Source organism: Trichophyton benhamiae, assembly GCF_000151125.1.
Source record: "Trichophyton benhamiae CBS 112371 chromosome Unknown contig00075.49, whole genome shotgun sequence".
NCBI classification, from domain to species: Eukaryota; Fungi; Ascomycota; class Eurotiomycetes; order Onygenales; family Arthrodermataceae; genus Trichophyton; species Trichophyton benhamiae.
Genome location: NW_003315103.1, coordinates 194,515 through 210,408, shown reverse-complemented (window position 1 = coordinate 210,408; position 15,894 = coordinate 194,515). Strand labels below are relative to the sequence as shown.

At 51.2% G+C, this 15,894-nt stretch overlaps 6 protein-coding genes across 6 annotated transcripts; 2 read left to right on the top strand and 4 right to left on the bottom strand.

Annotated features, from left to right (window-relative positions):
• Positions 1–154: 154 nt before the first annotated feature.
• Positions 155–3,366, top strand: ARB_07915 (uncharacterized protein; the record flags this gene model as incomplete). Its single annotated transcript, XM_003013757.1, has 5 exons — positions 155–535; positions 586–1,195; positions 1,249–2,042; positions 2,094–2,408; positions 2,458–3,366. 5 exons carry the CDS (start codon positions 155–157, stop codon positions 3,364–3,366), a joined length of 3,009 nt encoding a protein of 1,002 aa, XP_003013803.1.
• A 623-nt stretch (positions 3,367–3,989) lies between these two features.
• On the bottom strand, positions 3,990–5,883 carry ARB_07914 (uncharacterized protein; the record flags this gene model as incomplete). The annotated part of the gene is made up of 3 exons (XM_003013756.1): positions 3,990–5,126; positions 5,202–5,642; positions 5,677–5,883. The coding sequence occupies 3 exons, from the start codon at positions 5,881–5,883 to the stop codon at positions 3,990–3,992; spliced, it is 1,785 nt and encodes a 594-aa protein (XP_003013802.1).
• Positions 5,884–6,240: 357 nt separating this feature from the next.
• Positions 6,241–7,330, bottom strand: ARB_07913 (uncharacterized protein; the record flags this gene model as incomplete). Its single annotated transcript, XM_003013755.1, has 3 exons — positions 6,241–6,528; positions 6,591–7,134; positions 7,215–7,330. The coding sequence occupies 3 exons, from the start codon at positions 7,328–7,330 to the stop codon at positions 6,241–6,243; spliced, it is 948 nt and encodes a 315-aa protein (XP_003013801.1).
• Positions 7,331–7,484: 154 nt separating this feature from the next.
• ARB_07912 (RNP domain protein) lies at positions 7,485–9,968 on the bottom strand (the record flags this gene model as incomplete). The annotated part of the gene is made up of 4 exons (XM_003013754.1): positions 7,485–7,736; positions 7,932–9,331; positions 9,360–9,552; positions 9,735–9,968. 4 exons carry the CDS (start codon positions 9,966–9,968, stop codon positions 7,485–7,487), a joined length of 2,079 nt encoding a protein of 692 aa, XP_003013800.1.
• Positions 9,969–10,505: 537 nt separating this feature from the next.
• ARB_07911 (uncharacterized protein) lies at positions 10,506–12,250 on the top strand (the record flags this gene model as incomplete). Its single annotated transcript, XM_003013753.1, has 5 exons — positions 10,506–10,522; positions 10,595–10,731; positions 10,756–11,252; positions 11,308–11,742; positions 11,810–12,250. The coding sequence occupies 5 exons, from the start codon at positions 10,506–10,508 to the stop codon at positions 12,248–12,250; spliced, it is 1,527 nt and encodes a 508-aa protein (XP_003013799.1).
• Positions 12,251–12,654: 404 nt separating this feature from the next.
• ARB_07910 (pyroglutamyl peptidase type I, putative) lies at positions 12,655–13,539 on the bottom strand (the record flags this gene model as incomplete). Its single annotated transcript, XM_003013752.1, has 2 exons — positions 12,655–13,341; positions 13,432–13,539. The coding sequence occupies 2 exons, from the start codon at positions 13,537–13,539 to the stop codon at positions 12,655–12,657; spliced, it is 795 nt and encodes a 264-aa protein (XP_003013798.1).
• Positions 13,540–15,894: the final 2,355 nt, after the last annotated feature.

The window sequence follows — 15,894 nt, the reverse complement described above, 5'->3', positions numbered from 1 at the left end:
CGCATCTATGCTAACCGCATTGGGTAACGAAGATTTCGAACGAAAAATCGACTTTGAAGATATCAAAATCAACTTCTGGCTTGATAAAACACATAGAGACACCTAGAAAAGCAGTTGGGGATATACCAGGGGGCAATTTTGACATAGACGCGCGATGTCGTCCTTCAATCCCAAGAAACGCCGTCGCGAGAGGGTCAATGTGGACGTCAAACTTGTAGAAATTTACGATGATTTGAGCAACGAGAATGATGAAATCAGGCTCAAAGCTGCCGGTGAGCTGCTCTCGCGTTTCACACCAGAAGCGAATCCAGCGCCGGAGGATGTTGAGAAAGCTCTACTGCGGCTGTTCAGGGGCCTATGTAGTAGCCGCAAAGCTGCAAGGCTTGGGTTTTCAATTGCGTTGGCAGAGTTGCTTTCTATACTCTTTGGTCAGGCTGAGAGTGAACAGAAGAGCGGTCTCGCAGGATGGGATGTATCCAAGGCAATTGACCTTCTTGAGTCGAATACAAACACTACCAGTGCTGAGTCCGGACAGGTATACATGCCCTCGCTAGTTTTTCATCCAGACCGCTAATTCCATAAAAGGAAGAAAGAGACCACCATTTTGGTAGGCTGTTCGGCGCAGAAGCTATTTTGAAGAGCTCTATTCTGTTCCAGCCTGATGTCCCGTTTGAGAACTGGACTAGACTGCTCTCTCTAGTGTTTGAGTTGGCCAAAAAGAAACCATGGCTGAGAGAAGAGTGTGGATATATCATTTTCCACGCTATCCGTGATATCGGTACACGAAACCGAGGCACTAGATACGTCGATTCTGCTCTTGCTGCTCTGTGTGAGAATAACCTTACCAAAACCCCCGAGGGCATCGCTATCTGGCTGGCCGCCATGGACCTGTCATGCTCTCCACCAGTTGTCTTTCCTTCTGGTGTTTGGAGTCACGATAACCCTTTAAATTCGCGCGAGAAGGCATCTTTGGCTAAAATTATGAAAGAATCCTCCGGCCAGGATGATTCTAACGGCGAAGAGTCAAAGGTCAAGAACCCTGGTGTTTGGAACCCGAAGCTCCCTTTTGCCTGGGACCCAATTCTCACCAAGTTATATTCTACAGCTGGTGGAAAGGGCCAAGTCGAGGGCAAGGGGAAAAAAGATAAGGCAGCGCAGTTGTCTTTTCTCGACTTTTGGACTGAAGTCGTTGACTGTGAGTTAATAATCCTGTTTTACAAGTTTCAGACCATGCTAATGTGTGTCTAGGTGGATTATTTGCTGCCGCTTCATCAGAAGAACGCAAGTACTGGGGTTTCCTCGTTTTCATGAAGGTCCTCAACGAAGCATCCATAGAGGTAGCCAGTCAGATCTTTACACAAAATTTCATGCGCTGTTTGATGAACCAGCTTGCCGTTGAAGACAGATACTTGCATAAGATTGCTGTCAAGGCTGCAAAGTCGATACAGGCTCGTGCCTCCAAGGAGCCGGAGTTTGCATATCCTGCCTTATGCGGCCTTATGGGACCTCGGGGTGCAGTCAACTTTGACCAGATTGCTAAAGTCAAGGTTGTCGAGAAGATTGTCGCCGATGTATCTCACACCTCAATCAAGCAGCTCATGCCGTTCTTTGAAGGCCTAATTGTCAACCCGGAAGCTGATGTTAAGGCGGCCGCTTCCAGACGTCAGCTCATTGCCAACTTCCTGCAGACCATTGTCAAATCTTTTATCACATCTGCTAAGGAGGATGATTCCGACGAACTAGGTTCAGCTGTTCAGGAGATCATCCTCACTCTTGCGAGATACACCTACTTTTCAAGTGATACGGCTAAGCCTCCTATCAGTGATGCTACCAGGGAATTGTTCAGAAACAAAATCATGGCTTCTCTAAATATTATCATCAGCAACCAGAAACGGCCCTCTGATATTGCGTACAAGGTTGTCCAGAAAATTAGAGACATGGAGGAGACTGGAGATTCAGGCAAATCCATCATCGATATGAGTGACAGTATATCTGAATCCGCCCATTCTGCCTTTAAGATCCTAAAGAAGATCAACAAGAAGGTACGTCTACACTTTTTCGCCGTGTCTAGATATTCGACTAATCTGTTATAGGGTAAACAAGAGGATGGACAACAGGACCAGGCTGCTCAGGAGCTTAAATTGCTTTACTCCTTGACAATACTTCAGGTATACAACGGAGACGCGGACGCAGTTTCAATGCTGGATGAGCTCAAGATGTGTTATGACAAATTCTTAAGCCACAAGAAATCCAACGATGAAGAAAGCGGCCAAGCTTCTGACGCACTGGTTGAAATACTGCTCAGCTTTGCTTCGAAGCCATCTCATTTATTCCGAAAGATGAGTGAGCAAGTATTTGGAGCTTTCGCAGAAAAGCTGACACCTACAGGCCTTCAGTCTCTACTTGCGGTAAGCACTTTTCTATGTATGTAGTTTCGACATGAGCTAATTACTATAGATCCTCGATGCAAAGGAAAGCCTAGCGGGCCAACAGGAGCTATTTGATAGAAATGATGATGAGGATGAAGGCGAAGAAGAAGACGACGACGACGAACTGGATAGTGACGTCGAAATGATTGATGGCTCCGATGTTGAGGTTATTGACGGTGAATCGGACTCCGCATCAGACGAGTCAGAACAGGAAGATGAAGAGGAAGACGAAGAAGATGAGGAGAACGAACAAAACCTGGCTGAATTCGATGCCAAACTTGCTGCTGCACTGGGTACCCATCGCGCAGACAAAGACCTTGAAGCATCTGACGGATCAGATGATGGTTCCGACATGGGAGACGATGACATGGAGGCTCTAGATGCCCAACTTGTCAAGGTCTTCCAGGCCCGCGAACAAGCCTCAAGCAAGAAGAAGGATAAAAAGGAGGCCAAAGAGACCATGATCAACTTCAAGAACAGAGTGCTCGATCTACTGGAGATATATGTCAAGAAATGCCACTCCAAGTCCCTGGCGCTGGAAATTATTGTTCCGCTCTTGCAATTATTGCGGAGGTCGAGTGTTCAGCAACTTGTGCAGAAAACGGCGAATGTTTTGCGGGAGTATACTCGGCTCTGTAAGGGTCCAAGTGTACCTAAAGTTGAATCTGACGAGGCTGTCTGGGGTATGCTTCGAGAGGTCCATTCTGAGGCGATGCGTAGTGCGTCTGGCCCACATGCTGCGTCGTGTAGCCAAGCAAGTCTGCTTCTTGTGAAGGTGCTCGTGGCTCATGATAAGGAGTCTGTGTCGGGAATCGTGGATATCTATGCTGATACAAGAAAGAAGCAGCTACTGAGCAATAAGTGCCATGTCCAAGCGTCTTTCTTCTCTGATTGGAATAGTTGGTGTGTCTCTGCCTGCAAGCAGTTGAAGAATTGATTTCACTATTTAAGACTGTGACATTAGAATATAGATAGACTAATAGAGAATTGATAGCGCTGACGAGGGTTCTGAATTGATATATAAAGTTGTAGTTTAATGTGAAACGAGCATATCCGACCAACAACCACTTCGTCCAATAGTCCAATAATTTATATTGCTGCTGGAATACAAAACCAAACCCGCCTATCGAGTAATTATGAAATACGTGGAGTAGAAACCGAGATATAACATGCCAAAGTGGGTAAAGTTCATAGCCAAACGGTATCTAAGTAGGGAAACATAACGCGCGCCACCTGGAGTGTACAGTACTGTCTGTACAGGAGTTGAGATACAAAAGCAACATGGCCAGTATATATACGGTAACAATGTTTTTCTTTCTGTCTGTCTGCCTTGGTCTCACATGTGACCAGGAAACGATGCCACTGTATTAAGACAAACGATATTATTAAGGGAAGGGGTATTATCATCTACCTCCAATCCGCAAAGCTGGGGCCGGCCCGGGGCCAGGGATATGGGTCCAAAATGAAGGGTATTGTGTGAGAGCTTGTCTAACATAGGGGGCTGTTTTGTAGCACAGTACGGAGTGTGCAACACCGCTGGTGAGTTATTGAGCTATCCAGTCAAGGCTCCGCAGAGGTGTGCATAGGTTGGTATCGAGGGCCAGATATGCTGCGCTTGTTGCCAAAGGCGGATTTTATCTGGTCTACGAGTCCACCCAAGGCGCCGTTCTGTACAGGAGGGGGATTTCCGTGACCATGACTATCATCCATAAGGCCAGAGCTGGGTCCGGGACTCTCGTACCCGTCATCCTCTTCGTCATCAACCCCTTCTCTCTCCGAGAGGGCCTCCTTGCGCATCTTGGTGACTTTCATGTAATTGTAGTAGGCAATGCTTGAAATGGCGATGATCAAACCGATAATGTTGACCAGACTGAGCACTTCCTTGAAAAAGATACCTGCTGCAGCAATGGTGATGACCTCTTTGAAGATACCGCAGATACTCAGTGTGACGACGGAAGAGCGTCGAAGAAGAGCAAATTCAGAGGATATCATGCAAAAGGCTAGCATTCCGGGGAAGGAAAGGAAGCACAATACCTTGAAAGTCCCATGTTCAGCAGAGAGAGTCTGGATACCAGCGAGGATCTCATTGTATCCCTCGACACCGAGTGCAATTCCAAGGAGAGAGACAAACATGATAGGAGTAAGCAGAAAGAGGGTCGAGAACGGATTTGAGGTAGACGGGTGCCGGAGTAGGAGAATCTGAGTGAGAGCCCATCGGAAACCAGAGAAAAAGGACGAAGCTATTATTAGGGCGAACCCAACGGCGTGAAAGGACGCCTCTCCGGCCACCATCATGACCACGCCCAGTGTCATGGTACATATGATTAGGATGAGCTTTATGGAGGGAGTCTCGAGGCCAAAGATGATGGCAAAGAGAAGCACAAAGCCCAGGGCAGAGGACTTGCACATGGTGAGGAAGCTGAGGGTGATGAAGCGTAGGGACATGTTGCCCAGCCCGATATCTAGTGAAGTAGCACTCCCACATGGCACGAGACGGGTAAGGTAGAAGATCGGTGTTAGTGAGGGCTTGCTGGGTTTTCCCGGAGCTGCATCGGGGCTGTTCAGCGGCGGCCGCAGAGATGGGAAAAAGTAGAGGAGTATGGAGGCGAGGATGAACTGAACGAGCATGTGGAGGCTGGTGGTGAACAAGGGGAACTTGAAGTTGAGATTTGTCGGCGAAAACATCCATTTGTTATACTATCAGTAGTCAGTCAGCATATTGATATCAAGCAAAGCATATAGGCAAGGGGATAGCAAAAGAGCTTGACGTACCAGGGATATTGATACAGCAAAGAAGTACCAAAGTCCGATGAACAGGGCGTTGATGGCCAGCTTCTTCACCACCGCCTGGTCCGCCATGCGTAGAGCATTGTTTGGCACCATGCTGTCGAGCTCTTCACGCTGCTGCCTCTTCCTGGCGCGCCATTGCTTGTGGCGTCGCTGCTGGGGGGTGAGGCCTATCTCCTCGTCGTCGATGGGGGTGTCGTTGACGGTGGCCGTGAGCGACGGGCTGGCGCCGAGGGAGCCCATCCTAGACCACCAGCGGCGGTCGGCTCTCTTTCGGGGCTCCAGTTGCTTGTCTAACGCAGGGGAATATCTCTTGGGATGGGCTGTGTTGGCGATGCCGTGCTTTGGCCGTGAAGATGGCCGTTTGCTGGCTGCTGGTTGGTAGGAGGCAGGGAGGTCGCCTGGCCTGGGTGAGCCAGGCTGCCGCTGAGTGGAGGCCGTGGTGCTCTACGCTGCGTACGGCATGAGATATATCTTGTTCTTCTTTTCTCGTCTCGGTTCTCCTCTGGAGTTTGCTGGCTGATGCTGTTGTTGTCTGCTGTCTGTTGTCTGTTGTCTGTTGTCTGCTCCCTTGCAAGGGTGAGACGGAGACGGGAGATTCAGCCTTTTTACTAGCAAAGCCAGCCAAGCAAAGTTCACTATCAACTTGCCAGCGTAGAGAGTACATGTTCGGGCAAAATGTGAATATAACGGATTTACCTAGAGGCAGCGAGGACGATGGTATATGTATATGGCATGTCTTATTATACTACAATACCGCCTAGCTCTAACAAAGCATCAACGGCTTTGATGTCGCGTGATGCCGTTTGACGTACAGCAACAAGCAGATATACATATACAGTGCATGCATATTCCATGGGTCAGGCGTACACGGATAGACAGATAGATGGCTAAACAGATAGTTATGCTGCTCGACCAGACAGGAGGGTGTTCTCCCTGTTGCCCTTGGTCTCTTCTCTTCCCCCGTCCTTTCTCGCTCTCTCCCTACCTCCACCCGGGCGTCTTGCCTTCACCGCCGACTCGATTATCCCCCTTTCCTCTGGCCGCCAGGCGAGCTGCTCGCCGGTGCATTGCTGCGGATAGGAACTGCAACGGCCGAGCGAGGGTCGCGTGGTGTGGCTGCTGCAACATTGCTAGTGGTTGTGGTAGCAGGTGTTGCTGTACCCGCCGCAGAACTCTTCCTGAGATGACCGTCTGTATTGCTGCTGCTGTTGCCGTTGTAGTTGTTGTTATTATTCTTAGGGAAGTTTACTGACTTTGCCATTGCCGTGCTGGCCCGGCGGAGCTCAATCTTCTTTCGTTCCATCTCAAGCTGTTGCAGTCAGTATACGAATATCTACCAATAGCAGTCTAGGGATGCAATGGCGAACTGACCACTTTGCGCACTCTGGTAAGGGCAGTACCGGCTACCTCGTCTCTGCCAGCCAAGTTAAGAGTCTTACAATCGCCCACGCCATACGGAGCCGCAATCACTACCGAGTCAGCAACGACAATGCTGGTCCCGCTCCAATGAGTTGGCATAGTCCGCTTGAATGCATCAAACAGGTCCTGAGCCTCCTTCGACACCCCCTTGCCCCTCGAGGAGTCATGGTCCTTTTGACGGGCGATGGCGTTAGTCTCGCGGGTCCGTAGCGCCCGGATGTCAAGCGGGTAGATGGCGGGTTGGGCGGATGTGAAGGGCCCACCAGGCGATGAGGGCGAGTCCGGGGCGAGAGAGAGCAGGTTGAAGCTGTGGATGCGGGTGACGGGGAGTATAGTGAAGTCTCCTGGCTGTGAGAGGGCAAGAGCAGGCGACGAGCTGCCTGTGGATGGTGTGTTGGCGCTGGTGTTGATAGCGATTATATTGGTAATGGGACAGGCAGTGAATAGCGTTCCTTCAACCGTCACCGAGGCCGGCTGCGTTGTGGTTACGCGGATCCTACTCAATTAGCATATAATACCAATATATGGGCAGGCGGGAGAATATATAATGGAATATAAGGGGCCTGAAAGACCAACCTGGCGCCAATGGCTGAGCTGAGGGCCTTCTCCAAGCTAACTGTTCCCGACGGCCCAAAATCATGGTGATCCTGACCCTGGCTCTGCTGCGACTTGCGCTTGTTCTCTGTCGCCATCATGAATCGTCTATCTCTTCTCTTCCCGTCGCTGTTGCTGATGGTGGTAGGTTGGGTCGCGTGCAGTCAAGATACGGCGTAAACGCTCCAAAGGACGATTCCAGGTCCCGACAAGAGCAAGATGTCAAGGCGCAAACGATATGAATAAATAGCACTAAGCAGATAGATGTATCTGAATACGGAGATAGAGCTTGCAATGCGAGGAAAAGACAGCAAGCAAGAAGCAGAAGAATAGTATTAAAGTCGTTAGCAGAACAAGAACAAGTGGGCCAAGGGGGGTGGCAGAAATGGGCACCGGCGAGAAACCCCGGTCGAGGAGAACAAGGAGAAGAGGAAGAGAAGAGAATATGAAAGAGAAGGCTGAAGCAAAGAAGCAAAGAAGAAGATTGAAGATTGTTTGAGTCTTCTGGAGGTCGAGAAGAAAGAAAAGTTGAAGTTGAAGTTGGGAGTTTTGTGATGCTTATGTAAGGATGACGTTGATGTTGATGTTGAAATTGATAGAGAAGAAAGACATTATTAGATATTAAAGAGGTGACGAAGGTCAGAAGAGATGATATTAACGTAGATGTGGAAGTGTGTTTTATCTATGCTATCCGAGTACCCTGAGCCCGCCCTTGGTCTTCTGCTTCTTGACGCCGCCGTCTGTTTTGCCCGCGGATGAGGACACCGGAGCGGGTGTGGCAGACGGCTTGCTGTATCCGCTTCCACTGTGATGATGGCCATGCTTGCCTTTGCCCTTGAGATGCTTCCCCTTATTCGCACTCACTGGCCTGATCTCCGTCATGGCTCGTCGCAGCAGCACCGGGTGAGAGCCGATGTACTTGCCCTGCATCTCCCTGGCAGCCTTGAAGTAATCGTCTCCATCCGAGAAGCTGACGAAACCGTACCCTTTGCTCTTTTCTGTTCGCTTGTCACGTATGACTCGTGCCTTTTGTACAGATGGATACTTTGAGAAAGCCTTCAGTAGTGAGTCGTCTGTCACTTCGCCGGCCAAGTTGCCGCAAAACAGTCGGAAGTGAGCTGGATCCCACTCCAGCAGCGTCGAGTCAGTCCATGTCTGGCCACCTCCAGATCGTACAACGGTCTTTGCGGGTTCGGTGGACTCCTGGCCTGGAACGGCAGCTAGACCTTGGTTTGCGCCTGGTATAGGCGTGGTAGATGCTGCAGTGCCTGACCCTGTTCCATTAGGAGGTGTCGATGTGCTTGACGACGGATCATGTAGACGCTGGAAGGAACCTATAGGCCCGCTGTTGGCTCCCGTAGCAGCAGGTCCAGAAGCACCCACAGTCCCAGCGGCGGCTTCACTACTGTCTTTGCTCATATATGCACTTTGCCACTGTGCTATCTGGGCATCCATCTCAGGGTCTCCAGACGATTCATTGTATCGCGATTGTCCTGACCGAGCTCCATATGAGCCTGTGTTATTGCGCTTTTGATATGTATTGGGTTGGCCGTATGTAGATGCGTTATACGGCCGCTGCGGCTGCGACTGACCGTAGTACGACGTGGGCTGTGCCTGATATGTCTGTTGTTGTTGCTGTTGCTGCTGCTGCTGCTGTTGTTGATGATGATGCTGCGGTAGCTGGTGCTGGTGTTGCGGCTGGGGGTATTGATATCCCGCGTTATATACGGTAGGGTATGTTGGAGTCTGAGGCGCCCGGTACGACTGCGCGGCTACGGCACGAGGTTGAAACCCGAATGCCGCGCCAACAGCCGGTCTGGAGACATCCGGTCCATGGCTGGGAGGCCTCGATACTGTAGATGGAGTAGTAGAGGAAGTTGGCGGAGCTGTGTATGAGGATGCGGTGGATGGCGGACGGGCGGGCAGCGAGGCCGGCGGCTGGGCCGTCGAGGCGGCTTGGGATGGCGGCGGGCGCTGGAGACCTGGAGGAGGCGGCAGGGACATGATGAACGGGTGCTCGACAGATACAGATACAGATACAGAGATGGATGGTAGAGTACAGAGGTGTAGGTAGAGGCAGAGGGCTGCCGTCGAGTGTTCTGCAGGAGATGCTTGCAGCACACGTACCTTGAGTCCAATCAGCCACCAGACAGCTGAGCTTCTCCTGTTGTTTGTTCTCGTCCTTCTGTCTCAACTTCGGCTTGTTATCTTCTTCTGCCCTTTTCTTCCTTTTCCTCTCTTGTTTTGCTTCTTGCTTCTTCTTCTTCTTCTTCTTCTTCTTCTTCTTCTGCTTCTGTTCGAATCTCCCCAACTTTTCGGCCTGAAGAAGTTTTGAACTTTATATCACGTGCGCATGAGTCATGGCTTAGTCATTAACTCTTACTAATGACTGAGTAATGATATTACTAATACTATTAGCTAATATTTATTACTAATTTTTGATTAATGTTATTACGTAAATATTACATAATAGCTTCCCCTCCGCAGCAACAAAAAACAAACAGAAGAAGAACGAAGACGATGAAGAAAGAAGACGACAACGACGATAACGACTGAAGACCGCGGAATACGAGATAAGGCGAAGGAAAGCCGGCGGACGACGGGGGACGCCCACCGGACCAGGAGGCGGCAGGGATAGGAAGACGCACGCTCAGCTCCTGGTCGCTGCAGGCCTCCCAAACCATCGAAACGCCAGGCCGGGATCTGATGCTGCCCCTCAGTGACATAATGGTGCATCCCAGATGCCTGCTCGTCTCGTTTCCCCCCCTTCCTCGTCGCGGACGTCAAGCAGACTCGGGCACAGCGACGACGGCAGCACCGGACACGACGCAGCGTGGCAGGGCCTGTAGAATCTCCAGCAGTGGATGGGCCAGCGGGCGGTGGGTGGGCGGCGGGGGCAGCAGCGTGGGCAAGCGAGGGAGTGGGATGGCGGGCGGCATAACTAGACGAGCAGCGTCAATTGGTAGAGTGAAGGCTGCGAGGCACTGCAGTCTGCGGCCTCTCTATATAACTAGCTTGTGTAAATCAGTATCCAGCGGAGCGCAGCGTGCAACCAGCCCATCCTCTGCGTCCTGTGCTATATAGTCGAGTAGGTAAACAAGATCTAGGACTTGAGTTCTGGCCTTCCGCTTTAGTAATCTTCCCGCCGCCGCCAGCTTTCTCCCCGCCTCAACCTCAACCTCAACGCCAACTCTGCTGCTTCACCACAGCTCCAGCTGCAGCGAACACACCTACAGACGGACGAAACGACACCAATTCGATAGACTCTTCACCATGGCAGACCAAGCAGTGTAAGTCCGGGCTCTCTTCGTGTACACATATTCGTTTTGATTGAGGCTGGCTGACCTGGGACTGCCTGGCAGTGCTGACTTCGGCCTCATCGGCCTGGCTGTGATGGGCCAGAACCTCATCATGAACGTGGCTGACCATGGATTCACCGTCGTGGCTTTCAACCGCACAGTCGAGAAGGTCGATAGATTCCTTGCCAATGAGGCCAAGGGTAGGTCTTCCGTGCCATAGCTAGAGAAGGGAGGGGAGAGGTTGACTTGCGTGCTGATTGTTGGAACAGGAAAATCGATCGTGGGAGCCCACTCGGTGCAGGAATTCTGCTCGAAGCTGAAGAAGCCCCGTCGTATCATGCTGCTGGTCATGGCCGGCAAGCCTGTCGACGACTTCATTGAGAGCTTGCTCCCCTTCGTCGAGAAGGGTGACATCATTATTGACGGCGGCAACTCGCACTACCCGGACTCCAACCGCAGAACCAAGTACCTGGCCGAGAAGGGCATCCGGTTCGTAGGCACCGGTGTCTCGGGCGGTGAAGAAGGCGCCCGTTACGGCCCCAGCTTGATGCCCGGCGGTAACGAGGAGGCCTGGCCCTTTATCAAGGATATCTTCCAGAGCGTGGCAGCCAAGAGTGATGGTGAGGCCTGCTGCGACTGGGTTGGTGACGAGGGTGCCGGACACTATGTCAAGATGGTGCATAACGGTATTGAGTACGGAGACATGCAATTGATCACCGAAGTATGCCGCTTTTTACTTATTTTCCCACCTTCATGTCCAGTCAGGATGCTAACAGCCACAGGCCTATGATATCATGAAGCGGGGTTTGGGTATGACCCCGGCTGAGATTGGTGATGTCTTCGAGAAATGGAACAAGGGCGTACTGGACTCCTTTTTGATCGAAATCACTCGTGACATCCTCCGCTACAATGATGACGATGGCACCGCCCTGCTCGAGAAGATCCTCGATGCTGCCGGCCAGAAGGGAACCGGCAAGTGGACTGCTATCAACGCTCTCGATCTCGGCATGCCGGTCACCCTGATCGGAGAAGCCGTGTTCGGCAGATGTCTCAGCTCGCTCAAGGACGAGCGTATCCGAGCCAGCAAGGTGCTCAAGGGACCCGAGCCGGACTTCAAGGGAGACCGCCAGGAGTTCATCGACAACCTTGAGCAAGCTCTCTATGCTTCCAAGATCATTTCCTACGCCCAGGGATTCATGCTTATTCAGGAGGTGAGGTCCCTTCACCAATTGAACTACTTACTTCTTCCCCGAGTATCACTAAACTAACTATCTGTAGGCTGCTAAAATATACAAGTGGAAGCTGAACAAGCCGTCCATTGCCCTGATGTGGAGAGGCGGCTGCATCATCCGCTCTGTCTTCCTCAAGGACATCACCAATGCTTACCGCACCAACCCAGACCTGGAGAACCTGCTGTTCGACGACTTCTTCAACAAGGCCATCCACAACGCCCAGGCTGGCTGGAGAGACGTAGTCTCCAAGTCTGCCCTCTGGGGAATCCCAACCCCTGCCTTCAGCACTGCTCTCAGCTTCTATGATGGCTATAGGTCGCGTGACCTTCCCGCTAACCTCCTACAGGCCCAGCGAGACTACTTTGGCGCCCACACCTTCAGAATCAAACCCGAGCATGCGAGCGAGAAGTATCCCGAGGGCAAGGACATCCACGTCAACTGGACAGGAAGAGGAGGCAACGTATCTGCCTCCACATACCAGGCTTAACTAACGCTTAGTCCTTCGTTACAGCAAGTTGAAAAATTTCGTGCTTGAGCTCTGAATCTGAAATGAAACAAGGATGTAGAACAGGAGGATTCCTTTTTATCTTTTTCCTACCTATAACTATATATTATGAAAGTTCCTTACCCTTTTTTTTTTTCAACATGTCTTTTCTCGTTCCTTTCCTCTCACTCGTTCAACGCCAGGTTAGGGAGCAGTACCATCCACCATCCACCACGAGACCAGTCTAATTGTTTATGCGTAACTCATATTCATCTTGGTATCAACTCCGAAATAGGACAACGTAAATAAATACATAAATGGGTAAGTCATGTATAAGAATATGAAATGGTCAAGTAGGTAAAAGAAATAGAACAGAATAGAATAAACAAATCGACCGTACTCCGTATTTAAGCATCCGTCTCAACAATCCAGCTCTCCACCATAGCCCGGACAAGACCCACTACCACCTCAACGCCCATCTCCACACTAGCTTTATCAGTCCAGCCAGGAACATGCAAGAACAGCGCTGCCCGCGGCCTGTTCTCCTCCCACGCCATTGACAAGCTGGTGTAATAGATATATTCACACAGATAATGGCCCGCATCATGAGATAGACGGACATCAATTGACCGTCCGGCGGGTAGACTTTTCCTCCAGGCCTGCAAAAAGCCGGTATCAAGCGGTGACGGAACAACTTTCACCTTACCCGTAGACTCGGACGTAGATGCAGAATCAGCTGGTGTAGGAACACCCGGTTGTAGCCTCTCTGGCAAGGAGGGGTCAAACGGTATCCCGAACTGCCCATCTACATCTGTATGTTTGTACCCCTCTCTGTGGGCAACCGTCTCAACGGCATAGTACTGTCTGGTGGCAGCCATGCCGATGTGAATCACCAAGTGAGGCGGACGTCCGTCGTGGGCGACTCGGAACTCCTCGATGATACGAGGTATTTCCTCACGTACCGCGGCGTAGGCTACCCGGATCGGCCGTGGGTGGGCGTGGATGTGGACTCGGCGGTTTTTACTGGTGATAGCGTATTGTGGGAGGAGAGAATTGATTAGCCATGAGGGGTTGAGGGGGTGGGTTTTGAATGGCTAGGTCATCGTCAGTAGGTGTCTTGATGTGCATTTTGGTTTCGGTTCTCGATGTAGCTGAGGGGATGGACATAGGGGTGGAATGCTTACGCCGAAACCGGTGACGAGGACATGGATGTCATCATCCTGGGGGGGAAGAGGTTGTCCTGGGAGAGAGACAGGTTCATCGAGGGAGGAGGTGGCTCCGAAGTCACCCATTGTAAGTAGATGGCAGGGTATACTATGTTAATTGAGAGTGTATAAGCTGGTGGTGAGCACAGCTGGTGCAGCCGCGTGAGACAGCGCTAACTAGTGTAGAGGGCTGTGGTGGAAGAAGCCGAGGTTCCTGACCAGCTATGACGCCACGACTAGACAGATTTGGAATTCAGACGATAAGGGAGATAAGGCGAGGAGATAAGATGGCGAGCAGATGATGCTGAAGGAAGGATGAAGAGCCAGTGGCCCAGAGGGGATGCGAGGCCAGTTATATAGCTCTGCCTCCAGCTGCGGTGGCTTGTCCAGCTGATGTCCGGCATCGCTCCGCAGAGGATCAAGAACTGCTGTGAATCTCCCTTCTGCTTCAAACAACTGTACCTAGTTGAACTATTCACTGTAACTACCTCCAATTTCTACAGGGTCTGGCAGATGACCGCCCAGGGGCACCGGCTATCATCCTAATAATAGTTCATGCATTGCTGTCGGCAGCACGGCTATTTCTCTATCTACCATTATATCCCCTGAGAAAGTAAGAGAAAAGACCTCCCTATCCGAGCAGGAGAGCTCCATGGCGTTCGATGAGATGGCCGTAGATCATGGTTAGGGACATGGATCGGGCGGCCTCCGGCAGCAGGGATCGAGCTGGCTCTCCTACTATTTATATGCCTGGCTGTATGTGCGGCCGCATCTTATCTCTCGAACTGTGCTATAAATACACATCTCCCTATACAGGGTGCGCCGTGGTGGTTCGTCCTCGAGGGTCAAGGCGTGGTCGATGCATGGATACATACAACGAGCGGAACCGTTGACACATTCATTGGTGAGTTGTCCTCGTCCTGGCATGGTATCTCTTGCCCCCCAAGCCGTATCCCCAGTCGTTCTTCTACCGCCTTCACCACCTCTTGCCGGCACTTCGATATCTTCATCTTCATCTTCATCGTCGTCTTCGTCTTCGTCTACCGTTCTTCTTCTGCTTTGTCGTCCTGCGATCCACTAACTAGCCCTAAGACCTAAGCCCTAACTTTTCCTGAATGGAATGGGCCCGAAGTGTTGAGGTCATGTGATGGCAGACCCACCTGGGCACCCGCTATAAAGTTTTATGCCAGTGAGCATGTCTTGGCATTTTGCTCTGTCTTGAAACATGTTTCTTTCTTTCTGTTGCGGTATTCGGGCGTTACGCCGTATTTACCTCTTTCCGTCCACCCTGTTGGTCAGGCCGGGGGCTGACGGTATCCGCTTTTCTGCTGAGTCATCCAGGCTCTTGCACTCTTGCAACACGCCAGAAGTCAACGACATACGATAACTATCTCAATCTCAACAGGGCGGGGGTGGATATGCATGGCTGTGTTAATCAGGTATTCCTGGCGGTGTTGCCACGGCGTAGCGCTCGGGAGGAGAAAGGGGAGGGAGAACTTTCTCCGAGTGGTGTGTCGGTGGCCCTCCGGAGAGTCGTATGTTTCTAGGCTCTGATGGACGACTCAACTTGGAGGTTATTATCTACAGACGCCCTGACAGACCTGAAACAAGCAGAAGCTGGCTGCCCTGAGGTTGAAACAGGTGGAACAGAGACAGCCAAAACACTAGCCATGTGCACTCACATGAGTACGGAGTTGCTTGAGAGTCACCGGAGCCAGCCCTAGCGGAGCCATGCGAAGCCGGAGCAATAGTTTTACTCATGGGGCCGGGGATACCGGAGTTTCCTTTCCTACCGCTATCCGAAACCTTGTTTTGGTCACGTGGCCATGTAAACTCCCGGGCCCTGCTTGCTGCGCTGCGACTGCATTTCTATATCTTGCTTGCCCTCCCGTCCACATCCTCTGCGTCCTCTGCTTCTGCTTGTCCACCATCGCATCCCTTCTTCACCACCCTATGTTGACATCTTCTGTTCTCCCCCCAGGTTACAGCTGGCGCTATGGGCTATGCGAGATGATGCTCCTCTCCCGTCATTGCTGGGTCCTTGACGGCCCTCCTACCTTTGTTTGGATGGCCTGAAGAAGATACATGTGCGGCCGTTATTGTTTTTCCTTTCCTTCCATTTTACTGTGGCCGTTACTGTTACCTCTCTATTCATCAAAAGGGCCCCCTCCACATACGCCTACATGTGAACCATCATCTACTCGGGAGCTCACATAGCCCTGGAATATCGCCAACCTCGATCCTGACAGTCTTATGGGGCTTTGCTTCGATGGACAACATGCTATTATCTTGCTAGAACGTTACGGAGATGGTCGTCTTTCTAATCCAATCAGACGACCATTATACTCTCCCCCGGCCTTGCTCCTTGACGACTACTACATGTAAGTCCTATCTGGACTATCTATACCTAAGTCCTATGGAGCAGCCGTGGGAGAAAAACTC